This window comes from Hypanus sabinus, chromosome 23, assembly GCF_030144855.1.
Source record: "Hypanus sabinus isolate sHypSab1 chromosome 23, sHypSab1.hap1, whole genome shotgun sequence".
NCBI lineage: Eukaryota > Metazoa > Chordata > Chondrichthyes > Myliobatiformes > Dasyatidae > Hypanus > Hypanus sabinus.
The window spans coordinates 61,280,574-61,307,606 of NC_082728.1; the positions used below are offsets into that span (position 1 = coordinate 61,280,574).

Below are 27,033 nucleotides of genomic sequence, written 5' to 3' on the forward strand. Positions count from 1 at the left end.
TCATGTTTGATGCTATAGTTGTTGAGGATATTGTTGGTAGCCTGTTGATGGTTTTGGGGGTACAGATGTTGAAGATATTGTTGGATGCCTGTTGATGGTGTTGTGGGTAGAGTTGTTGAGGATATTTTGGTGGATGCCTGTTGATGATGTTTATAGCACAGTTGCTGAGGGTATTGTTGGATGCCTGTTGATGGATTTGGGGATACAGTTGTTGAGGATATTGTTGTAAGCCTGTTAATGGTGCAGTTGCTGAGGGTATTGTTGGATGCCTGTTGATGGATTTGGGGATACAGTTGTTGAGGATATTGTTGTAAGCCTGTTAATGGTGCAGTTGTTGAGGATATTGTTGGATGCCTGTTGATGTTGGTGGTGCAGGTTAGACGGCATTGTTGGATGCCTGTTGATGGTGTTGGTGGTGCAGTTGTTGAGGACATTGTTGGATACCTGTTGATGGTGTTGGTCGTGCAGTTGTTGATATGTTGGATGCCTGTTGATGGAGTTGGGGGTGCAGTTGTTGAGGATATTGGTGGATGCCTGTTGGTGTTGGTGGTGCAGTTTGGCGGGTTTTGTTGGATGCCTGTTGATGGTGTTAGTGGTGTAGTTGTTGAGATATTGTTTGGATACCTGTAGATTGTGTTGGGTATACAGTTGTTGGGGATATTGTTTGATGCCTGTTGATGGGGCGGTTGTTGAGGATATTGTATGATGCCTGAGATCATGTTTGATGCTATAGTTGTTGAGGATATTGTTGGTAGCCTGTTGATGGTTTTGGGGGTACAGATGTTGAAGATAGTGTTGGATGCCTGTTGATGGTGTTGGTGGTGCAGTTGTTGAGGATATTGCTGGATCCCTGTTGAAGGTATTGGGGTACAGTTGTTGAGGACATTGTTGGATACCTGTTGATGGTGTTGGTGGTACAGTTGTTGATATTGTTGCATGCCTGTTGGTGTTGGTGGTGCAGTTTGGCGGGTTTTGTTGGATGCCTGTTGATGGTGTTAGTGGTGTAGTTGTTGAGATATTGTTTGGATACCTGTAGATTGTGTTGGGTATACAGTTGTTGGGGATATTGTTTGATGCCTGAGATCATGTTTGATGCTATAGTTGTTGAGGATATTGTTGGTAGCCTGTTGATGGTTTTGGGGGTACAGATGTTGAAGATAGTGTTGGATGCCTGTTGATGGTGTTGTGGGTAGAGTTGTTGAGGATATTTTGGTGGATGCCTGTTGATGGTGCTGGGGGTACAGTTGTTGAGGATATTGTTGTAAGCCTGTTAATGGTGCAGTTGTTGAGGATATTGCTGGATCCCTATTGAAGGTATTGTGGTACAGTTGTTGAGGACATTGTTGGATGCCTGTTGATGGTGTAGATGGTACCATACTTGAGGATATTGTTGGATGCCTGTTGGTTTAAGTGGTGCAGTTTTGCGGGTATTGTTGGATGCCTGTTGATGGTGTTGGAGGTGCAGTTGTTGAGATACTGCTGGATGCCTGTTGATTATGTTGGGTGTACAGTTGTCGAGGATATTGTTGGATGCCTGTTAATGATGTTGGTGGCACAGTTGTTGACGGTATTGTTGGATGGCTGTTGTTGGTGTTAAATGGTACAGTTGTTGAGGATATTCTTGGATGCCTGGTGGTGTTGTGGGTAGGGTTGTTGAAGGTATTGTTGGATGCCTGTTGCCATTGGTGGTGCAGTTTAGAGGGTATTGTTGGATGCTTGTTGGTGTTGGGGGTACAGTTGTTGCAGTTATTGTTGGATGCCTGTTGAAGGTGTTGGGGGTACAGTTGTTGAGGATATTGTTGGATGCCTGTTGGTGGTACAATTGTTGATTATATTGTTGGATGCCTGTTGGTGTTGGGGGTACAGTGGTTGAGGACATTGTTGGATGCCTGTTGGTGTTTGATGGTATAGTTGTTGAGGGTAATGTTGGAAGTCTGTTGGTGAGGTGAGTGGTAGGTTGGAAGTGCTGGGGCCCTCTCACTGTACCATTCCTTCTCTCTGCAGGTACATTGTGCTGTTTTGTCAGCAATCCATGGGGGAGTGGGCGAGCAGGTTTACGCAGCGCGGCCTGGTGACGGCAGGTTGACTAAAGCCAGCTAACAGCTTGATACTTGGGGGTTTGCCACAGGGGCTGGCAGTAGTTACAGCAGACAGAGGTTTTCCTCTTCACACGAGGTGAGGTTGCCCCTATCAAATTAAATCCCCTTCCTGTTGATGGTGTTAATGGTGTCACAGTAGGCCATCCCGTACCTAGTCTTCAGTGAGAGAGTCATCCACACCCCAAGTGTAGGGGTAGGGAGTGAGAAGGGGAGGGGGCGAGGGAGAGGGAGAGAATGTGAATGTGAGAGTGTATGGAGGGTGGCAGAATCTTGCAATAAACGTTAGTTTTACCACGGGGTTTTATGCCCCGAGTTCCTGTTCTGATTCTCAGTGTATCCTAACCCTGTTGAGTGAACTTGAGGCGGGTCTGGGTCCTGCTGGGTACATGGATCAGGTGGGTATGTGGGATTCACAGCCAGGCCCAGGAAAGAGAGGTCACTCCGGTAAGCTCGGGGCTGTGAGAAAGCTGGTTTACAGACCAACGCCCACCTTCTCTCACAGGAGCCAGCATGTTGGTGCTCTGCCCTCCAGCAGCATCATAACCACGATGGAGGGGCCCAGCCTGTCAGGCAGCATCGATGGTGGGAAATAAAGAACTGTGATTTCAGGCTGAGAGCCCTCAGCAAGCTCTCCTAGTTCCTCTGAAGTTGCTGCCTGACCTGCTGAGATCCTCCAGCATTTTGTCTGTCACTCGAGATCTCCAGCCTCTGCAGAATCTCTTCTGTCATGTTGATCACTGGTTAGGGAGGTGGTGCCCATTAATAGAGGTGACGTGTGACACTTCTAAACTGATTAGGGGATATGCCCAGATGGGAACTGAGAAACCATCCGTTGTGGAATGAGAGTCCGGAACAGGGAGCAAGATGAAGTCAGACTGCTGGAGTCTGCAAGGCAGTGGATCCAGTGAAGGTTACTATTCATCTGTCAACTAAGCAAGCAGGCTGTGGCTGAGGGGAAACGGTTGTGCATCCCCACTAGGTGGAGAACAAGGACAGAGGGGTTAACACTCCCAGCCGGTCACCCTATTGTGGCTTCACACCACAGCACATTAGCCCAATATCCTGCCGTCCATGGTCCCAGCTTGCTCAGATTGAGCTGCCCCGGGGGTTAAACCAGTCCTCATCTCACCCACAACTGCCCTATTTTGTCCCGGATCCACCTATTTGGTGGATCTCTGCATCACCAGCTGACCATTACAGAGGAACATTTCTGTCCCCTCACTCGAAATTCCTTCCTGGTCCCTGTCCCAGCCTGTGACCTTTTCCTTCTACTGCTTTGCTTATGCTTTTGACTGGCGCCACTGCCCCCACACCCCCCAAGCTCCCATGAACATCAGCGCGACCCACAGTAGACATGCCCTGTGGTTATACCCACGGGCAGCATCGGGGTAGAATGCACTGCTCCACCAATCCTGACCCCTGCTATCGGCACACTCCCCCATGACCCAGTTTCCCCTCGCGGCCCAAAGATATACAGGGCTGGCCACTGAGAGCTGACACTTGTCCGCAAGACAGGCAGAGAATGTGAGGAGAATGAGAAAGAGGGAAGAATGAAAAATGAGATTTTGTAGACTATATGGGTGGGGTAGACTGTAGCCAACTCTGACATACACAGGGTCTCACTCCCTGGACCCTTGTCTATAGACCTTGTGGTAACAGGATAAGCAACTGAGAAACAGCTGATTCTTAACCTTTATTTCATAAAATTTACATATACTGATAAAAATATAGTTTCTAGAAATTACCGATACTGAATCTGGACACAAATCACTGGTCGTCTTCGTGTCTGGACATGTGGTTCACTGCTCATCAACACTGGTGGTGCCTTTCATTTGATTTGGATGGTTGGACTCGGAGAGCCTCTGCACTTGCCCACATCGTACAGGGTGACTGCTGGAAGCCTGCACTGACCACAAACTATCTCAGCCAGCAGGTGGAACCCTCACTTCCCTTCTACCAGTCATTTTAAAACAAAACCTCCAAATGTTTTAATGCAAAAGAAGAAAATTATATTATTAGACAAGTTTGGAAATGGAGTCCAACTCCATCCAGACTATTCATGACCTCGTGCTGGGGAGAATTTTCCACCACACTGGCTCCATATGGTTAAGACCGTGTTGCCTCTGGTAAGCTCGGTCTGGGGTGCAAACGCTTTGGGATTCTTGTCTCAGTCACAGGGCAGACTCAGCTCAGCATGTTGAGGAGCTTCTCTGTCTCAGGCCACCTCCCTGCAGGGGCTCTGCGGTCCTGCAGCCTGCTGCCGCCCGGTACACACTCAAAACCAGCAGGCAAAGATCCATTCCCACAGCACCCTCCATTTCTTCACCGGCACTTTCCATCATTCTCCCAGTCCCTCCTATTTAGCTCAGACCACCCCATCCAAGTGCAGAAACCCACCATTAAACCATCAGAGGGAGGTGATGGTGGGACAGTGTACTAGACTGTACCAGTCCTCTCACGAACCCACTGCAATCCCAGGAACACGTTTTCAGATTTAGAGTCTACATTGACTAACCCATAACACTTCTAGAACATTCTTTCTCAAGCACAAACTCCAGCCCAATCAGAACATCACTTCACTTGGAATTTCTTACATGTCCCAGAAACCATAAACTTATTTCAATGTACAGTAAATGTGCCAAGTTCAGAACTTTATAGATTTCCAAGTTCATTAGCATTTATTCCTAACTTATTTCTGGTAAATAGAAGTAAATTATAAACATGAGCTGCTCCAAAACCCACCCTGTGCTTGCCCAGCAGGAGACAGTGAAGGAGTTAACAAAATACAAAACCTCCGTTTGTGCCCCACCATCAAAAGGACGCCTGTTTGAAGTACAAAAGCAGCCAGAGACAGCGTTCATTTCGAGCGAAGACATTATTAATAGGGGCAGCGGTTCCAGCCCCTTCGTTTTTGCTAGCAGATTAATTGGACTAATCAGCACATTTCAGTGGGAATAGGAGGAATTCAGAAGAAAGCACAGGCACTGAGCATCTTCTCCCCACACATGCACAGCCCAACATTCTTACCCCTCAGTGGAGAAGTAACAAAAGGGGCTGTTTATAGCCTCTCCGAATAGAAGCCTCATTCATGATCAGTGGCACTGAACTCCACTACTGGCTGATCTTTCAAAAGGACAATTAAAGTATATAAATCATTCACCATGATGAACGTGTGAGAGGCATCGGAAAGGGTTGCTGTTACCGTGCCTGAGAGTACGAACCAACAATTCGGATGAAGCCCTTGGACCTCCAGTCTCGGGAGTTCGCAAGAACAGCGTAGCCGGGCTGGTGGTGCCAGTTTACAATGGGTGGACAGTTGCAGACAGATGTGGGAGGGTCACTAAGGAATCCAGTTCATTAGCACAGTGTGTAGGCTAGATTAGATGCATCTAATGAAACTACACTTCCTAGCAAAGGGAAGGTACGCTCCCCAAACCCACAGCAGAGAACTCTTGCTCACAGCCCCAGTCACCCACAGGGAATGGTGGTGGGTCAGTCCCAGACAAGTGAACAGCTACCCGAGATGTGGTTCCACCTCCCTCCCTCCGGTTTGGGCTGAGAGCAACAAGGGGCCCACTAACCCCACCCCGGTTAGTCAAAGCAGAGTACCACGCTGGAGTGGGCTGAGGCTGGCTGGAATGGGTGGGAGTGGGGGGAGGGACAGGCAGGGGAAGGAGGGGCTGTGGATTAGCCCCACCATTGGAATGCACCAGGTAGATTAGCTGGGGTTTGGGGAAACAAACAAATCACTAGAGAGATTTAGGTTTTTGTGCAGTGAGGGGAGCTACCAGCCGGGCCCCCTACAAGTTGCTGAAGAGCTCATTCTTCCTGCTCCAGTCCATCTGCGGAGCCCGCTTGCTCAGCCGCTTCGAATGGACCTTCTCCTTGGCAGCTGCCGCAGACGTGCTCAGGCTGAGACCCACATCAGCGAACGCGCCCTCGGTATCAGGGTGGGGCTGCTGGAGACAAAGAGCAGGTCAGCCCGGGGCTGACGGATGATCCCCATTCCATTCCCACGCACCTTCACCACCCCTCACTGGGCAAAACAGCAGCAACCAAACATCCGTCTCAGGAATGAGAGCCGAGAGGTGAACTTGGCCAGAGACACTGCTCTCTGAACGCAGCCCTACCTTCAGCAAGTTAGATTCAGCGGGTCAAGCCACGTCTGTGGAAGGGAGCCAAGAGCCAACTTTTCATCGATGTCTCAAAGATGCCACACAAGCTGATCAGGTTGTTGGGCCTCACTAGTCAGGTGACTGAGTTTAATAGCCACACGGTAATGTTGTAGTTGTACAAAACCCACCTGGAATCATGTGTTCAGTTCAGGGTGTGGAAGCTTTAGAGAGGGTGCAGAGGAAACTCACCAGGATGCTGCCTGGATTAGAGAGGGTGCAGAGGAGACTCACCAGGATGCTGCCCGGATTAGAGAGGATGCAGAGGAGACTCACCAGGATGCTGCCCGGATTAGAGAGGGTGCAGAGGAGATTCACCAGGATTCTGTCTGGATTAGAGAGGGTGCAGAGGAGAATCACCAGGATGCTGTCTGGATTAGAGAGGGTGCAGAGGAGATTCACCAGGATGCTGCCTGGATTAGAGAGGGTGAAGAGGAGATTCGCTAAGATGCTGTCTGGATTAGAGGGTGCAGAGGAGATTCACCAGGATGCTGCCCGGATTAGAGAGGGTGCAGAGGAGACTCACCAGGATGCTGCCCGGATTAGAGGGTGCAGAGGAGACTCACCAGGATGCTGCCCGGATTAGAGAGGGTGCAGAGGAGACTCACCAGGATGCTGCCCGGATTAGAGAGGGTGCAGAGGAGACTCACCAGGATGCTGCCCGGATTAGAGAGGGTGCAGAGGAGACTCACCAGGATGCTGCCCGGATTAGAGAGGGTGCAGAGAAGACTCACCAGGATGCTGCCCGGATTAGAGAGGGTGCAGAGGAGACTCACCAGGATGCTGCCCGGATTAGAGAGGGTGCAGAGAAGACTCACCAGGATGCTGTCTGGATTAGAGAGGGTGCAGAGCAGACTCACCAGGATGCTGTCTGGATTAGAGAGGGTGCAGAGCAGACTCACCAGGATGCTGTCTGGATTAGAGAGGGTGCAGAGAAGACTCACCAGGATGCTGTCTGGATTAGAGAGGGTGCAGAGCAGACTCACCAGGATGCTGTCTGGATTAGAGAGGGTGCAGAGAAGACTCACCAGGATGCTGTCTGGATTAGAGAGGGTGCAGAGCAGACTCACCAGGATGCTGTCTGGATTAGAGAGGGTGCAGAGGAGACTCACCAGGATGCTGCCCGGATTAGAGAGGGTGCAGAGGAGACTCACCAGGATGCTGCCCGGATTAGAGAGGGTGCAGAGAAGACTCACCAGGATGCTGTCTGGATTAGAGAGGGTGCAGAGCAGACTCACCAGGATGCTGTCTGGATTAGAGAGGGTGCAGAGGAGACTCACCAGGATGCTGTCTGGATTAGAGAGGGTGCAGAGCAGACTCACCAGGATGCTGCCCGGATTAGACAGCGTGTCATATGAGGATAGGCTGAACAAGCTGGGGCTCCTCTCTTTGAAGTGAAGGATAAGAAGTGACTCAAAAGAAGTGTATATGATGATAAAGTGGACAACCAGCATTTTCCACCCAGAGTGTAAATGCTAATGCCTGAGGGCATATTTTTAAGGTGAGAGGAGGCAAGTATAGGGGGGATTGTCGGAGGTAGGTTTCTCTTTACGTAGAGTGCCAAGTGGATGAAAGCCCTGCTTGGGGTGCTGGTAGAGGCAGGTAGATTCAGGACATTTTAGATAGACACATTGATGAAAGAAAAAGAGGGGAGGGTTATGTGGAAGGCAAGAGTTAGATTGACGTTGAAGTACGTTAAAAGGTCGGTACATGTGTTTTAGGGCAAGGCCTTTCATCAGGATTGGAAAGGAAGGGGACAGAAACCAGAATGGGAAGGCTGAAGGAGAAGAACAAACTGATCAGATGAAGGGGAAAGTAGGTGTGTGCAGGAGGGAGGGAGAGCCGAGATGTGGAAGGGGTAAAGCACTGAACGACAAATCAGGTAGGAGAGGGCAGTAGACCGTGGAATAAAGGGGAGGGCGTGCAAAACCAGAGGGAGATGATGAACAGGTGGGGAAGGAAAAGGAAAGGGGTGAGGTGCCATTCGAATGAGGGAAACAAAAGGGGTGGGCAAGGGGGAAATCAGAAAGCAGCGGTTACCAGAAGTTGGAGAAATTGATGTTTATCCAATCAGGGTGGAAGCTACCCAGACACAATACGGGGTATTGAATTTGGCCTCAGTGGGGCAGTAGACGGACAAGGCAAAATGGAATGGAAATGGGAGCTGCTGGCTGTTGCAGCGGACAGAACAAAGGTGGTAGCTCCAAGACTACCTTTCCCCAGCACCACTCACACACAGCACCGTTCCTTCACCCGGCCCCTTTGACAGCCAACTGGAGCCCGATACTCTCAGCCAGAGGCACAGGCAGACTGATCACAAGGGAGCTTCGGAACAGCAGCCCTGACCTCACGTATGCAAATCCCCTCCATACGGTGGAGCTCCTGGGAGGATAGTGGGGTGGGGGTGGGGATTTATCAGCTGAAGGCATCTCCAGTTGGGTAGGAACACAGCTCGCGGCCCCCTTACCAACTCGTAAACAGCTCAGGTCACAGGATCCGGACCCCTGCTGAAAGCTACAGCCTCTGCAACCCTGGGCACCAAGGGAAGAGGAGGAAGAACTGTACCTCTGCCACGTCAGCGGCTGCTTCTTTGGCCGGAGTTGTGGGAGTGGAGGGCAAAGACGAAGAATCTGAAGATGGCTCCGATGTGAGCGCCACCGGTTCCAACACGTTCCCATTGGCCTGTGAGATGGAGGAAAATCTTCAGTAAACTCCCCAATAAACAGGAATAAATAGCAATTGGGCACAAAGGAAGATTGCCCAAGGCCACAGCAGGCAGGTTGGTCAGAGAGTTGTCAGGTGGAATTTAATCAGACTGATGTGTACTGGGAAGTCAAACGAGATGGGGCATGTGGGCTCAACAGGAGGGTGCTAAGGAATAACTCCACCCTGGGGCAAAAGCGGCTGAGGGTGACCCGATAGAAGACTACTAGATTATCAGAGACATAGACCGAATCCTTTCCTCAAACAGAGGTATCAAAAACAAGAGGGCAAAGTACAGGTAGGACTTTTAAATAAAGGATCTGAGGTATAAGGCAAGTCTGAGTAGTTGTAAACTGGAACGCAAAGCCAGAGAAGGAGAAGGATACAATCATTACATTATAGAGTACTTCAAAAGATACTCAATGGCAAGGCAGAGGAATCTCGGCAAATGGGGCTACTGTAGATGGTAAAATGGTTGATGGATTTGGTGGATCTGAAGACCTGTTTCCTGCCTCCCTCTCTGGTGTCACTATCACACTCCGAAATTCCTGTTTCCTGCCTCCCTCTCTGTCACATTCTGTAATTCCTGTTTCCTGCCTCCCTCTCTGGTGTCACTGTCACACTCCGTAATTCCTGCTTCCTGCCCAGGTCCGACCCACAGATGTTTCATATTTCTGCCTCTACAGGGCAAGAGAAATGCCCCCAGCAGTTACAGTGGATGGCACTGATCTGTAAGCCCAGGTCAGAGGCAAAGGTCACAGTGTTCCCAAGGCACTGACTAGACTTTCAACTATAGTTTAAATCTCCAGAACTGTAGTTCTCCACCCAAACCAGTCCCGATTACATACTCAGAGATATAATCCAAATTGGCAGTGCAGAGTGTGTGGAACTTGGCAGCACAGGGCCAGCTGCAAATCAGAGGAGGGCTTAGAAGGATGTGGGCTGACTGCCAGAAACTGCGACCAGCTGGCTGGACGGTAATGCTGTATTGCATTATGACTACGACAACCAGCCTGATCGACTGGACAGACCCAGACGAGCTGTGACTGACTCTGACAAGCAACACCTGATGGCATGGTGCAAACCAACCACGTGGAAATAGGAGACATGTTCTACCTTTAGTTCATCTTCTCCGTTTGTGAGCAGCTGGGGCAGAGGTCCTGCAAAACACACAAATCCACAGTTGTTAATATTCTGGTCACTCTTCAATTAGTCACCAGTCTGAGGAAGTCATTAAACAGATCCGGTCACCACACACATCACTGCCTCAGATACAGGCACACAAGCCGAGACTGCAGTCACAACACTCAGTGCTGGGAACCACGCAGTAAGTGTTCTTTGATGCCAGCACAGCGCAGGCACAGAATCTGGTCATCCAGCCCATCGACTCTGCTCCGCAATTCCGTCACCCCCATTCTCCCTGCAATCTTCGATGCCCTGACTAATCAAGAATCTATCAATCTCTGCTTTAAATATACCTAATGATTTGGTCTCCACCAACAAGAGTGGCAATAAATTCCACAGATTCACAGCCCACTAGCTAAAGAAATTCTTCCTCGTCTCTGTTATGTCCTACTCCAAGGCTGTGTCTTCTGCTACTAGATTCCCCACTATCGGAAACATCTTCTGCACGTCCACTCTAAGATTTTCAATATTTGGTAGCTTCCACCCCTCCCCCATTCTTCTACACTCCAGTGAATACAAAACCAGAGCCACCAAACGTTCCACAGATGCTAACCATTTCATCCCTTTGAAAGGCAGAATAAAACTGGACCCACGCTACTACATGATACGTGTGCACTTTGCTTAAAGTTAAGGCGAAGTTAGACCCACATTTCGGACTTCCCTGTCTTGTTTTGAATTGGTTTCATGTTTTGAAATTACAAAACGTAAGAGACAGCATTCCAATTTAGAAATGCTGGATGTAAATTCTGGAATACTCTTCCCGACCGGAGGAACCGTAACCAGAGGGACTGCAGTCGCTCACCCCATTCCTTCTCCAGGTAACAAATGTCAGCCTTGGAAAGGAATAAAACACCGATACATTGGGTCTTTGCATGACCCTCATGCAAAGATCAACAAAGGCTCATCACCTGAGGTTGGTCTTGAACTCAGCTCCCTCCTTAGACTGTATATGAGCCAACCACTTCCAATAAAATCCTGAAAGCCCCTCCGACACTGTGCTACCACAGCCCTCCAACCTCGGGAACTTCCCATGATCTTGAGAAGCCTGCTCCTCTCAACCCATGACCTGTCAACATTAATGGAAACCCCAGCGTCATCCTGTCGTTGCACACAGATCCTGCTTCCACCATCGGACTCCCATCTTACTACTGGTGCGGCCAAGTGTTGCCCTAATGCAATGGCACCGTACTGCCCCTCTTTGGGGAGGAGGTACAGGAGCCTGAAGGTGAGCACTCAGCATTTTAGGAACAGTTCCTTCCTCTCTGCCATCAAATTTGTGAATGGTCCTTGAACATGACCTCACTATATACTCCCTTTTAGTGCTACTCATTTACTTTTACATATTTCTTGTAACTTACTGCAGTTCTTCGTGTTCTGCACTGTAATGCTGCCACAACACAGCAAATTCCACAGATTGTGACTCTCAGCCTGCCCACTGTACAGGCAACCAATGTCTGATTGTGACTCTCAGCCTGCCCACTGTACAGGCAACCAATGTCTGATTGTGACTCTCAGCCTGCCCACTGTACAGGCAACCAATGTCTGATTGTGACTCTCAGCCTGCACACTGTACAGGCAACCAATGTCTGATTGTGACTCTCAGCCTGCCCACTGTACAGGCAACCAATGTCTGATTGTGACTCTCAGCCTGCCCACTGTACAGGCAACCAATGTCTGATTGTGACTGCTGAGAGCATCAAACAGAAAGAAAGTGCTAGAGTCACGTGTGAAAAACTGACTCATCACACAAGAGGTGATCATTCACAGACCACCCGTTTACCAGCGCCTGACTCACAAATGAGCTCCTGTAATATTGCAGAACTCAGAAGTTTGGCCCCACCAGCAGCAGGACCAGCTTCTCCTGATTACAATACTATGGAGGCACGGTTACACAGAGATTTTTGTGTTTCCTATTTTACAGTTAAAATTTACTTGTGGGTGTCTGTGATAATGGAGCCAGATCACTGACAAACTATACAGATTCATATAGATGACAACTTTGTCATCTATATCAATGATCTGGATGATAATGTGGTAAATTGGATCAGCAAATTTGCTGATGATACAAAGATTGGAGGTGTAGTGGACTGTGAGGAAGGTTTTCAAAGCTTGCAGAGGGATTTGGACCAGATGGAGGAATGGACTGAAAAATGGCAGATGGAGTTTAATACAGACAAGTGTGAGGTATTGCACTTTGAAAGGAAAAACCAAGGTAGAACATACAAGGTAAATGGTAGGGCACAGAGGAGTGCAGTAGAACAGAGGGATCTAGGAATACAGATACAAAATTCCCTAAAAGTGGTGTCACAGGTAGATAGGGTTGTTAACAGAGCTTTTGGTACATTGGCCTTTATAAATCACAGTACTGAGTAAAAGAGTTAGAATGTTATGGTGAGGTTGTATAAGGCATTGATGAGGCCGAATTTGGAGTATGTGTGCAGTTTTGGTCACGTAATTACAGGAAGGATATTAATAAGGTTGAAAGAGTGCAGAGAAGGTTTACAAGGATGTTGCCGGGGCTTGAGGAACTGAGTTACAGAGAAAGGTTGAATAGGTTAGGACTTTATCCCCTGGAGCGTAAATGAATGAGGGGAGATTTGATAGAGGTATATAAAATTATGATGGATATAGATAGAGTGAATGCAAGCAGGCTTTTTCCACTGAGGCTAGGGGAGGAAAAAATCAGAGGACATGGGTTAGGGTGAAGGGAACATGGGGGGGGGGGGGCTTCTTCACACAGAGAGTGGTGGGAGTGTGGAATGAGCTGCCAGATGAAGTGGTGAATGCGGGCTCACTTTAAACATTTAAGAAAAACTTGGACAGGTATATGGATGAGAGGGGTTTGGAGGGCTATGGCCCAGGTGCAGGTCAGTGGGACTAGGCAGAAAAATGGTTCGGCACAGCCAAGAAGGGCCAAAAGACCTGTTTCTGTGCTGTAATGTTCTATGGTTCTAACTCTCCTGATGCTGGTCCCACCAACACTTGGCTCACACTTATACACCACCCTCTGAAGCAGTCCATGAGAAACTTCCATCAGCACAGAATGCAACTTTAAAGCAAATTGTATCTCAGGAATATTCACAAATGTCTCCTGAGCAAAATTGTTTGTACGTACTGCCATCTTCCCAGACCCTGCTTTTTGCAATGTACAAACGGTGTCCAAAACTCATGGACAGTGAGTGGCACATTGAGCAAGAAAGTGAAAGCCCACATTAATTATCAGCTTGCAAAGTATTAGACATTTGCCCAGTTACTGTGTAACATGGTCTTATCCAGCACTGCCAAACCCCAGTCAAATACATTCAAAAGAACTGCCAGTAAACAGCAACAGTCCACATGCTGCTGAGGATATTCTTTCAAGCTGTGGGCTGAATGAATTACTCGCCTGCTCTCAAACCCTCCTTTACCAGCTCCGAGGGAAAGCTTTCAGCAGATCTGGGTGCTGCCCTTTACTGATCTGACAAGTGCAGATTGGGACAGGCTGGTTTCTGACAACGTTGTACTTGGAAAGTGGGAAGCCTTCAAAACAGAAATTTTGGGAGTACAAAGCTTTATGTGCCTGTCAGAATAAAAGAAAGATAACATGTGTATGGAACCTTGATATATTAAAGCACTGGTTGAGAAAAAATAGGAGGTGCATAGCAGGTATGGGCAGGCAGGAACAAACCAGGTGCCGATGGATTATAAAAAACGTAAGAGAGCACTTCAGAAAGAAATCAGGAAGGCTAAAAGAAGGCATGATGCTGCCCGAGCAGACAAGATTAAGGAGAATCCTAAGGGATTCTACAGATATGTTAAGAGCAAAAGGATTGCAAGGGACAAAATTGTTCCTCTGAAAGACCAGAATGGTAATCCATGTGTAGAACCAAAAGAGATGGGGGAGATCGTAAATGCGCCCGTTGCATTTGTATTTACTCGAGACAGATAGAGTCTGTAGAAGCAGCGTCATCTTCTTGGACCCTGTACAGATTACAGAGGAGGCAGAGTCTTTGCTACCCTGAGGCAAATCAGGGTGGATAAATTCCTAGGGTCTGACAAGATGTTCCCTTAGACCCTGTGGGAGGCAAGTGCAGAAATTGTCAGGACCCTAACATAGATATTTAAACCATCCTTAGTGACAGGGGAGGTACCACAGGATTGGAGGATAGCCAATGTTGTTCTACTGTTAAAGAAGAAAGTTCTAAACAGAAACCAGGAAACCACAGGCCAGTGAGTCTGACATCAGTGTTGGGAAAGTTACTGGAAGTTACTCTAAGGGGCCAGATACATAAGAATTTGGATACACATGGACTGACCAAGGATAGTCAGCATGGCTTTGTGCATGGAAGGCCGTTCAAAGAGGTTCAGTCGCTCGGCGTTCAAGATGAGGTAGTAAATTGGATTAGACATCGGCTTTGTGGGAGAAGCCAGAGGGTGGTAGTAGATGGTTGCCTCTCTGACTGGTGGCCAGTGACTAGTGGTGTGCTGCAGGGATCAGTGCTGGGTCCTTTACTGTTTGTCATCTATATGAATGATATGGATGATAATATGGTCAACTGGATCAGTAAATTTGCGGATGACACAGTGAGGAAGGCTATCACAGCTTGCAGAAGGGTTTGCATCAGCTGGTAAAATGGGCTGAAAAATAGCAGATGAAATTTAACGCAGACAAGCGCAAGCACTTTGGTAGGACTAACCAGGGTAGGTCTTACAGGGAACTGAGGAGTGTGGTAGAACAAGGGGATCTGGGAACACAGGTCTATAGTTCATCAAAAGTGGTATCAGAGGTAGACAGGGTCATAAAGAAAGCTTTTGGCTCATTGGCCTTCATAAATCAATGTACTGAGTACAGAAGAAGAGATGTTGGGGGACTTCTGGTAAGATGGCGATTGCTTAGCTGCTCCGAACTTTTGTTCCGTTATTTTCGCTATCTTTGCACTAAACGTCTCCATTTTTTAAACCTTAATTAGGAACTTTATTTGGTTTCTTTTACTTGCCTGTGAACACATCTACCTTACAATGTCTAGCAAGAGTTCTAAAACCGGGAGAAAGCAAGTTCCAGCTCTGCCTTCTGAGACCCTCGCTGTGCTGGAACAACACCGAGACGATACTTTAAAGGAATTTAGAATCACTTTCAAACAGCTGGAAGCCAAACTGGATCGGATCAATGATAGAATGGACGAAGATGCTGAACACTTATCTCGCATCGATTCGACTTCTGAAAATTTAGAAAGTCATGTTCAATACTTGGAGACTCTCTGTTCCAGCCTAGAAGAAAAAAATAATCAACTCCTTTCCAAAATGGTCGATCTCGAAAATCGGAGCAGACGTTGTAACCTTCAAATTCTTGGGTTGCCAGAGACCACCGAACAGGGATCAACCGTGAAGTTTTTTGCCGAGTTCCTCTGTAAGATATTCGGGAAAGATTTGCTTCCGAACCTGCCTGAGCTCGAAAGGGCATACCGGGTCTACGTTCCCCCCGGAATTCTGGGCTCCCACCCGCGACCGGTAATTTTGTGCTTTCATCAATACCAGGTAAAACACCGTCTGATTATGGAGGCACGTCGCAGAGGTACTTTTACTTTCCAAAATACAACCATTCGCTTTGTGGAAGATTTTGCACCCCAGACCTTAAAGATGCACGCTGAGTTTAAAGGCGTAATGAAAGTGCTTTTTGATCGTGGTTTTAAACCCTCTCTTCGCACTCCTGCCGATTTACGAATCACGCTTAATACTGGAAAATATAAGTGGGTTAAGTCAGTGAAGGAGGCTGAGGCATTTGTGGCAAGTCTTCCGGCTATCCAGCCATCTTCGGAACCCAATCGGACCTCCTAAAATGGTGGATAAGTACTTCTCATAGTAAAATTACTTTTCCCGGACTCAGACTTTACTTGAATCACTCAGACACTATTTATTGAAACTCTAAGGGCTGTTGACAATCTCTCCCTGGATTTGGTGTGTCTTCTTTAAATAGACATTCTGTGCTTAATGTTTCCCTATGGACGTTTAAATAGTACTTGTGTAATCTATTTTATAACTTTATCTATAGAGTTATACAATTGACTAACTTGTTCTGGAGGTTTGAAGTCTTTATTGAAGGCCTCCCTGTTCGTTGGTTCACAGTTTAACTGCTGATTATTTTTTTTTATTTATTTTTTTTTTCACCTTTTCTTTTAATCTTTGATTTTTTTCCCTCTCTGTAAATGGTTGATAAGTACTCTTCTTGAATCTATAATTTTCCCCTTCCTCCCTTTTTTTTCCCTTTCTCTTACTTTATTCTTCCATAATTTTTCGCGGGTAGGTTAGTTTTGGTTTTCTTCTGATTTTCTCTGTATTAAGTTTTATATTTCTGCAGAAGATGTTCCAATTTGTAGCTACGTTTTCTAGTGCATAAACTAGTTGCTATTTGCTATAGTATTTATATGGAACTGCTGTTAATGACACAGATCTGGAAGTTATATTTGGGTTAATTTTTTTGGTAGAGCTAGCTGCTTTTTTTGGTAGCCATCTAGTTTTGGGTTGTGCGGGTGGGGTGGGTTTTCCAGTTCCAACATCACTCACTGTATTTATTGTTTGTCTTTATTGCTCAGGACATGTTTATTTTTTGATTTCACAAATCTATGTTTACATTTCTGCTCCCAGACTGCTATTGTATTGCTTGACTTTTTATATGCCTGCTGCCTTTTATGCATTAGTAATTGATAATGGCTAGTGCACTTAAATTTGTGAGCTGGAATGTAAAGGGATTGAATCACCCTGTTAAAAGGAGGAAGGTATTCTCACATATTAAACAACTCAAAGCTAACATTGCTTTCCTTCAAGAAACTCATATTTGTTGTTTTGATAACTCCCGGCTTCTGTCAAAGTGGGCAGGTCAGCATTTTCATTCATCCTTTGCCGCTAAAGCTAGGGGAGTCTCCATTCTTATTAACTCAAATATTCCTTTTGAACTCCATAATAAAATATCTGATACAAATGGCCGTTTTATTATTGTTTCTGGTAAACTATACAACACTAAAGTTGTACTAGCAAACCTGTATGCCCCCAACTTTGATGATGTTAACTTTTTTGAACTTTTTTTTCCTCACTACCAGACTTAAACATACTCTCTTATACTGGGTGGTGACTTCTACTGTTGGGTTAGATCCTAATCTGGATCGATCATCCTCTGTTCCCAGATCACCTACTAAATCTGCCTTAGCAATCCAATCGTTTCTCTCTAATTTTGGTATCTCTGATATATGGCGTTTCCTTCATCCTACTGAGAGAGATTACTCTTTTTTTTTCACATGTTCACCATACCTTCACTAGATTTGACTATTTCTTACTCGATAACCAACTTATTCCATTGGCCTACTCTTGTGACTATCAGAGTATACTGATTTCTGACCATGTCCCAATTACTCTCTCGTTGAACTTTCCTGGTCTCTCTCAGAGGAATAAACACTGGCGGTTTGATTCAACTTTATTATCGGATGATGATTTTTTAAAATTTATTAAGGATCAGATAACCTTTTATTTTAACACTAATACATCACCTGAAGTGTCATCCCAGATTGTCTGGGATGCCATGAAAGCATATCTGAGGGGTCAAATAATCTCTTACACAGCAAATCTCAACAGAAGATCCTGTGCAGATCGATTAGTCATTAACCAGATTAAAGAATTGGATCAACTGTATGCTCAAACTAAGAATCCTGAACTATACAAGAAGCGTGTTGAACTCCAAACTAAATTTAACCTTCTGTCCACTCAACCTGTCGAATGCCAACTTCTCAAAAGCAAGAGTCACTTTTACATTCATGGGGTTAAGTCTGGTAAATTTCTAGCCAATCAGCTGAGGCGTTCCAAAGCCAAACAACATATTACAAAGATCCGGAAGGAGAACGGAGACTTTACATCGGATCATTTAGAAATTAATGATGCATTTAAAAATTTTTATTCTCGGCTCTATTCCTCTGAATCTTCGAATGACAATATCTCTGCTTATCAATTTTTAAAGAATCTGAATATTCCTTCACTTTCATCTGATTCTAAAGCCAAACTTAATGCGCCTATATCATCAGAAGAAATATCTTTTGCAATTTCTGCACTGTCCTCACGGAAATCTCCTGGACCTGATGGGTTCCCTGTAGAATTTTATAAATCATTCTCTTCACTTCTTTCTCCTCAGTTACTTTCAGTATTATCTGATTCGTTTAATTACGGCAAATTGCCACCCTCTTTCAATGAGGCATCTATTATTCTTCTATTAAAAAAGGGCAAAGACCCAACAGAGTGTTCCTCGTATAGACCGATTTCTTTGCTCAATGTTGATGTAAAGATCTTAGCTAAAGTTTTGGCTTATAGATTAGAAACCGTTATTCCCTCCATTATCTCTGTTGACCAATCAGGTTTTATTAAAAACCGTCTCCCTTTTTTTAACATTCGGCGTTTATTTAATATCTTATACTCACCTCCAACTGGGATTCCTGTATGTGTTATTTCCCTCAATGCGGAGAAAGCATTTGATCGTATAGAGTGGAACTACCTTTTTGCAGTCTTAGAAAAATTTGACCTCGGTCAAAGTTTCATCTCTTGGATCAAATTGCTGTACCTGTGTCCTACTGCTTCTGTTTTAACTAATTTTCAGAAATCCCAGTTATTTAATCTCAAACGTGGCACCCGTCAGGGATGCCCCTTAAGTCCCTTTCTCTTTGATTTGGCTATAGAACCTTTGGCGATAGCATTTCGAAATTGTCCTGAATTGACCGGGATTTGGAGAGGGGGTGTTGAGCATAAAGTTTCCCTTTATGCTGATGACTTATTACTCTTTCTCTCAAATCCGTCTACATCCTTACCAATGTTTTCACTTCTTGACCAGTTTAGCCAGATCTCTGACTATAAACTTAATTTACATAAGAGTGAACTTTTCCCAATTAATAAAGAAGCACAAGAATTAACATTGTGATCTCCCTTTTAAAGTAGTCCATAATCTATTTACTTATCTTGGAATTACAGTCACAAGGAAGTTTAAAGATCTCTTTCGTGAAAACTTTGCCAATCTTTCATATATTATAAAACAGAGTCTGGTACAATGGTCACCTCTATCTATGTTTTTGGTAGGTCGTATTAATGTTGTTAAAATGTATGTTCTCCCCAAATTTTTATACTTATTTCAATCTATCCCAATTTTTATTCCTAAATTTTTTTTTGATTCTTTAGACTCTATTATTTTGTCATATCTGTGGAAGAATAAGCGCTCTAGAATTAATAAAATCCATCTCCAAAAATCTAAAAAAGGTGGCATGGCTTTACCTAACTTTCGTTTATATTATTGGGCAGCTAATATACGTTGTGCTACCTTTTGGTCTTTCTTCCATGGCCAACCCGAGTGCCCTAACTGGGTGGCAATGGAGTTGAGCTCCACTAAAGAATTATCTATCTCTGCACTTCTTGGCTCCGCACTCCTAGTAATCTGTCCAGATTAATAGCTAATCCTCTTGTTAGACACACTTTGCGTATATGGGCTCAGTTTAGGAAATGCTATGGTTTCCATGTTTTTTCCTTTTCCAGCCCTGTCGTACATAATCACCTTTTTTTACTTACCACGTACGATTCAGCATTCCAGGTTTGGTATAGGAAGGGCATTAGACGTTTTGAAGATCTCTTCATTGATAATCGCTTCGCTTCTTTTCAGCAGCTCTCTGTTAAATTCAATCTGCCCAATGCTCATTTTTTTAGTTAACTCCAAATTAGACGCTTTATTGCTCCTTAATTTCTAACTTTCCTGAAATGCCTGCGAAAAATGCTATGGACTTATTTCTTTCCATTAATCCACTAGGTAAAGGTTTAATATCAATTATCCAAGATAAATTAGCAGCCTTACAACAGGCCCCTGTGGATAAAATCAAAATGGCCTGGAAGCAGGATTTAAATACCTCCTTATCTGATGAGAGCTGGGACTCGATTCTCAAATCGGTTAACTCAACCTCTCTTTGTGCTCGCCATTGCCTTTTACAGTTTAAGATTGTTCATAGAGCCCATATCTAAATCTAAACTATCTCGATTCTACCCTGACATTAGTCCGCTCTGCGATAAATGCAAGAGGGGCGTGGCCTCTCTCATCCATATGTACTGGTTCTGTCCTAGCTTGGAGAAATTTTGGAAAGATGTCTTCACTACGTTATCGTATATTCTGAATCAGCACCTAGAACCAAACCCCTTAATTGCTTTGTTCGGTTTCTGGGGCGAGACAGATTTACGTCTGAGTCCGACCAAATGCCAAATATTATCCTTTGCCTCTCTCCTGGCTAGACGCTTGATCCTCCTTAGATGGAGAGATGTTGCCCCGCCCACTCATGCTCAATGGCTTAACGACATTATGGCCTGCTTGGACCTCGAAAAAATTCATTATTCAGTTCTTAATTTGGACCTAAAGTTCCATAAGGTCTGGGGACCTTTTATCGAGTACTTTCATAACCTTCCTCTTGACTAGGGTTTTTTTCTTTTCGGTCCCTTGCTTTCAGCTCCTTTTTTTTTCTGGTAGTAGGCATTATCATCATCCTCTGTTGCTGAGTGTATTGGAGTTTGATTGTCCTGATTTATGTTCTCTATATTGTGTTGTGGTTGGTCTGGGGTTTTTTTATTGTGTTGTGGGGTTGGGGGAGGATACTAAGTTTACTTGTCTTCAATTTAGGTGCTTTTTTTTAAAATTCTCTTTCTTTGTATCATATTGTCATTGTATGCTTAATTTTGCACTGTATTAATGTTCCTCATTGTGATTTGGGGTTTTTTAATCTGTAAAATGTATAAAAAAACTAATAAAAATAAAAAAAATTTAAAAAAGAGAGATGTTGAAGTTGTATAAGACATTGCTGAGGCCTAATTTGAAGTATTCTGTGCAGTTTTGGTCTCCTATCTACAGGAAAGATGTAAACAAGGTTCAAAGAGTGCAGAGAAATTTTACAAGGATGTTGCCGGAGTTATAAGGAAAGATTGAACACGTTAGGACTGTATTCTTTAGAACGTAGAAGACTAAGGGGAGATTTGACAGGGGTATACAAAATTATGAGAGGTAAAGATTGGGTAAATGTAAGCAGGCTTTTTCCACAATGTTAGCATTCATTTCAGGAGGACTAGGATATAAAAGCAAGGATGCAAGTCTGAGGCACTAGTTAGAGCACGTTCAGAGTATTGTGATTAGTTTTGGGCCCCACATCTAAGAATAGATCTGCTGGCATTGGACAGGATCCACAGGTGGCTTGTGAGATTAACTCTTTCATTCCCGGAGTCAATGTACAAAGGGCCTTTTATTTGGGTCTGGGCCTGTACTTGCTGGAGTTTAGATGACTGAAAGGAGATCTCATTGAAACCTATCGAATATCAAAAGGCATTTGAAAGACTGGACATGGAGAAGGTTAGTAAGTTTGCTGATGACACAAAGGTCGGGGGTGTGGTGGATAGTGTGGAGGGCTGAGAAGTGGCAGATGGAGTTCAACCCAGATAAGTGTGAAGTGGTTCATTTTGGCAGGTCAAATATGATGGCAGACTATAGCATTAATGGTAAGACTCTTGTCAGTGTGGAGGATCAGGGGGATCTTGAGGTCCAAGTCCATAGGACATTCAAAGCTTCTGCACAGGTTGACTCTGTGGTTAAGGCATGAAGTGCATTGGCCTTCATCAACCAAGGAGTTGAGTTTAGGAGCTGAGTGGTAATGTTGCAGCTATACAGGACCCTGGTCAGATGCACTTGGAGTACTGTGCTCAATTCTGGTCGCCTCACTGCAGGAAGGATGCAGAAAGGGTGCAGAGGAGATTTACAAGGATGTTGCCTGGATTGGGGGACATACCTTATGAAAATAGGTTGAGTGAAGTCGGCCTTTTCTCCCTCGAGCGACAGAGGTTGAGAGGTGACCTGATAGAGGTGTATAAGATGATGAGAGGCATTGATCGTGTGGATAGTCAGAGGCTTTTTTCCCCAGGCCTGAAACGTCTAGCACGAGAAGGCACAGTTTTCAGGTGCTTGGAAGTAGGTACAGAGGAGATGTCAGGGGTGAGTTGTTTTTTTTAAAAAAAAATGCAGGGAGTGGTGAGTGCGTGGAATGGGTTGCTGGCGGCGGAAATGATAGGGTCCTTTAAGAGATTCCTGGTTGGCTACATGCAGCTTAGAAAAATAGAGGGCTATGGGTAAAGCCTAGGTAGTTCTAAGGTAAGGACATTTTCGGCACAACTTTGTGGGCCAAAGGGCCTGTATTGTGCTGTAGGTTTTCTATGTGTCTAAGAAATTTCCTTTGGGGGGCTGTCCAGTACCAGAGGGCACAACCTTAGAATAGGAGGAGGAAATCTCTTCAGAATTGAGATGTGGAGGAATTTCTTTAGCCAGGGAGTGGTGAATCTGTGGAATTCTTTCCCACAGACAGCTGTAGAGGCCAAGTCGTTGGGAATATTTAAAACGGAGATTGCTAAGTGCTTGATTAGTAAGTGTGTCAAAGTTTACAGGGAGAAGACAGAGGGGAGGTGTTGAGATGGAAAATAAATCATCTTTGATAAAATACTAGAGCAAACTCCATGGAATGAATGGTCCACAACCCCTCCGCCCCCCCCAAACTCTGGGCTCCCTCACCAGAGGGGTAATCATTTCTATTTATTCTGAAAATCCAGGAGTCAATTTAAACACCTCAGTTTGTTGAGCCATCAACCTTTAAAAATTGGTGCTGATCATGTAGGTGTCCAACACAGCCTGCCCACCGAAACAGACGCCACATCACAACAGTCACAGGCTGCCCCCTGCACAGCTTTCACCCAGTCTCTGGAGTACAGGTTGAACACCACCTCTGCCCCCTGCAACTGGGGCGCGCGCACACACACACACCATGGCTTATTGCCAACCCAAAAGCCAGGGGTGGAATATTAGGAGTGGCTGTACACTACTCAGTGAGTGGCAGGGTTCTTACACTTGCTCGCTCGAACTGCCCCCTCCCCCCATTCCGCCTCCCCTCGCCCGCTGTGGCTGGTGGGCAGGGACCACAACAGTCAGCCAGTGGCGTGTTCTGAGGCTTCAACCCAGCTACACCAAGAGGCAGTTCTGAGCTGAACCCATCTCATCCTCCTTTCATTAGCAATTCCCACCGTTCTTCAGCTAGCAGGGGCGAGGGTCGCCACTCCCTGGGGGTGGGGGTGGGGGAGGGGGTTATGGAAAAGGACACAGCTAAGAACAGGAAGTTCCAGTTCCCACTGCCACCAGGACAACTGCACTCTCCTCTCTCACTCTTGGGAAGCAGTACAAACACGGGCTCTCCTTGGACATCGCTCTCGGCTCCTCCAACCACTAATGGAAACCTTCAACCATCCAAAGGAGCTGCTTTTTCCTTCCAAAGCCGCAGTAACGATCCCTGAAAACAAGGACAATCCCTCCCCTCAACCACCCCACTGCAGCAGAGTCCATCTCGGACACGACAAAGCACAAAACATACCAGTTGGGCTGAATGGCCTGTTTCTGTGCGGTAACACGAGTAAGACATCCGCAGAGAAACCAGATAAGGCAGAGAGAGATGCCCACGACCACCCCAGGCCTCCAGTCCTCTGAGGGGCCCAGCTCAAAGGCTTCTCACGAGCCAGGAACAGTCTGCTGATGGCACTGGGACTATTATGAAACTAAATAATAGGGGGAAGTGAAATAATTTCCCCAATTAAAACAACCACAAAAGCTGCAAGATGCTGTTGCTGTTCAAGTTGACTGGAAGTCTCCAACAGACTGACCTGTCCGATGCCACAGCCAAGGAATATCACCAACACTTCTACTTGCTCGGTAAGCTAAAGAACTTGGACAGGTCTCCATTGATCCCGCACAACTTTATCGATGCTCCATAGAGCTCATTTGTCTGGTTCAGATGCATCACAGTATGGTATGGCAACTGCTCTGCCGATGACAGCTCAGCACCTCATGGAACCCGGCCTCCCTTCCATGGACACTGTCTACACTCCTCACTGCCTCAGAAAGCAGCCACCCTGTGCATTCCCTCTCCTCCCCTCCCCATTGGGCAGAAAATACTAAAGCCTGAAAGTATGTACTACCAGCTTCTGTCCCATTATCAAACTATTGAACAATTCCCTTAATTGAACTGAATTTATTTCTTACATCCTTCATATACAAGAGTAAAAATCTTTACATTACATCTCCGTCTGAATGTGCAATACGCAATCAGAGTAATTTATAATAAACAGAACAATCAAGGTAGCATAGAAATACACTCAAATCAGCATGACTTAATCAGTCTGATGGCCTGCTGGAAGAAGCTGTCCCGGACTGAGCCTGTTGGTCCTGGCTTTTATACTGTGGTACAGTTTCCCGGATGGTAGCAGCTGGACTAGACCGTGGTTGGAGTGACTCAGATCCCCAAGGGTTTTTTCATACCTGTCTTTGTAAATGTCCTGAATCATGGGAAGTTCACAACTACAGATGCACTGGGCTGTCTACACCACCCTCTGCAGAGTCCTGTGACTAAGGGAGGTACAGTTCCCGTGCCAGGCAGTGATGCAGCCAGTCAGGTTGCTCTCAATTGTGCCCCTGTAGAAGGTTCTTCGGATTTAGGGTCCCATACCAAACTTCCTCAAGCGTCTGAGGTGACAGAGGCGATGTTGTGCCTTTTTCACCACACAGCTGGTGTGTACAGACCACGTGAGGTCCTCGGTGATGTGGATGCCGAGGAACTTGAAGCTGTTTACCCTCTCAACCCCAGATCCATTGATGTCAACAGGAGTTATCCCATCTCCATTCCTCCTGTAATCCACAACTCGCTCCTTTGTTTTTGCGCCATTGAGGGAGAGGCTGTTTGCGTGACACCACTGTGTCAGAGAGATGACTTCTTCCCTGTAGGCCACCTCATTATTGTTTGAGATAAAGCCAATCAATGTAGTGTCATTGGCAAATTAAATTAGCAGATTGGAGCTGTGGGTGGCGACACAGTTGTGGGTATACAAAGTGTAAAGGAGGGGACTCAGTACACAGCCCTGAGGGGCTTCTGTATTGAGAGTCAGAGGGGTAGAGGTGAGGGAGCCCACTCTTACCACCTACTGGCAATCTGACAGGAGGTCCAGGATCCAGCTGCACAAGGCAGGGCCAAGACCTTAAATGATAAAATGGACTCTCAAGCATACATCATGATGGCCTTGCACTTTGTGTCTGCACTGCACTTTCTCTGCAGCTGATACACTTTATTCTCCTTCTGTTACTACTGTGCTGTGCCTTGTTCTACCTCAATCACTGTCTAATGAACTGATCTGTATAACAGTGTGCAAGACAAGCTTTTCACCGTGACAATAATAAACCAATACAACTTCTGAAAAATCCCATCACCCACCCACACCCCCCTGCCATGTTAAAGCCCTGCTGCCAGTACTATTCCCACCCTGCCATATTAAAGCCGTGTTCAGTACTATTCCCACCCTGCCATATTAAAGCCCTGTGTTCAGTACTATTCCCACCCTGCCATATTAAAGCCGTGTTCAGTACTATTCCCACCCTGCCATATTGAAGCCCTGTGTTCAGTACTATTCCCACCCTGCCATATTAAAGCCCTGTGTTCAGTACTATTCCCACCCTGCCATATTAAAGCCCTGTGTTCAGTGCTATTCCCACCCTGCCATATTAAAGCCCTGTGTTCAGTGCTATTCCCACCCTGCCATATTAAAGCCCTGTTCCGTGCTATTCCCACCCTGCCATATTAAAGCCCTGTTCCGTGCTATTCCCACCCTGCCATATTAAAGCCGTGTTCAGTACTATTCCCACCCTACCATATTAAAGCCCTGTGTTCAGTACTATTCCCACCCTGCCATATTAAAGCCGTGTTCAGCGCTATTCCCACCCTGCCATATTAAAGCCGTGTTCAGTGCTATTCCCACCCTGCCATATTAAAGCCCTGTTCCGTGCTATTCCCACCCTGCCATATTAAAGCCCTGTTCCGTGCTATTCCCACCCTGCCATATTAAAGCCGTGTTCAGTACTATTCCCACCCTGCCATATTAAAGCCCTGTGTTCAGTACTATTCCCACCCTGCCATATTAAAGCCCTGTGTTCAGTACTATTCCCACCCTGCCATATTAAAGCCGTGTTCAGTACTATTCCCACCCTGCCATATTAAAGCCCTGTGTTCAGTGCTATTCCCACCCTGCCATATTAAAGCCGTGTTCAGTACTATTCCCACCCTGCCATATTAAAGCCCTGTGTTCAGTACTATTCCCACCCTGCCATATTAAAGCCGTGTTCAGTACTATTCCCACCCTGCCATACTAAAGCCCTGTGTTCAGTGCTATTCCCACCCTGCCATATTAAAGCCCTGATCCGTGCTATTCCCACCCTGCCATATTAAAGCCGTGTTCAGCGCTATTCCCACCCTGCCATATTAAAGCCGTGTTCAGTGCTATTCCCACCCTGCCATATTAAAGCCCTGTTCCGTGCTATTCCCACCCTGCCATATTAAAACCCTGTTCCGTGCTATTCCCACCCTGCCATATTAAAGCCGTGTTCAGTACTATTCCCACCCTGCCATATTAAAGCCCTGTGTTCAGTACTATTCCCACCCTGCCATATTAAAGCCCTGTGTTCAGTACTATTCCCACCCTGCCATATTAAAGCCGTGTTCAGTACTATTCCCACCCTGCCATATTAAAGCCCTGTGTTCAGTGCTATTCCCACCCTGCCATATTAAAGCCGTGTTCAGTACTATTCCCACCCTGCCATATTAAAGCCCTGTGTTCAGTACTATTCCCACCCTGCCATATTAAAGCCCTGTGTTCAGTACTATTCCCACCCTGCCATATTAAAGCCCTGTGTTCAGTGCTATTCCCACCCTGCCATATTAAAGCCCTGTTCCGTGCTATTCCCACCCTGCCATATTAAAGCCCTGTTCCGTGCT

At 45.9% G+C, this 27,033-nt stretch overlaps 1 protein-coding gene across 2 annotated transcripts in view; it reads right to left on the bottom strand.

The window, feature by feature from the left end:
* Nucleotides 1-3,779: 3,779 nt before the first annotated feature.
* nherf1b (NHERF family PDZ scaffold protein 1b) overlaps nt 3,780-27,033 on the bottom strand; it is a 121,635-nt gene continuing 98,381 nt past the window's right edge. Inside the window, exons 4-6 of one of the 2 annotated variants that reach the window (XM_059948986.1) lie at nt 10,091-10,134; nt 8,837-8,953; nt 3,780-6,055 (exon numbers count right to left, since the gene is read on the bottom strand). In XM_059948986.1, the coding sequence (XP_059804969.1) occupies nt 5,900-6,055; nt 8,837-8,953; nt 10,091-10,134 (317 nt within the window). In that variant the 3' untranslated portion in view covers nt 3,780-5,899. Of the gene's footprint in view, nt 6,059-8,836; nt 8,954-10,090; nt 10,135-27,033 lie in introns of both variants that reach the window. The other variant, XM_059948985.1, reaches the window with a different exon arrangement.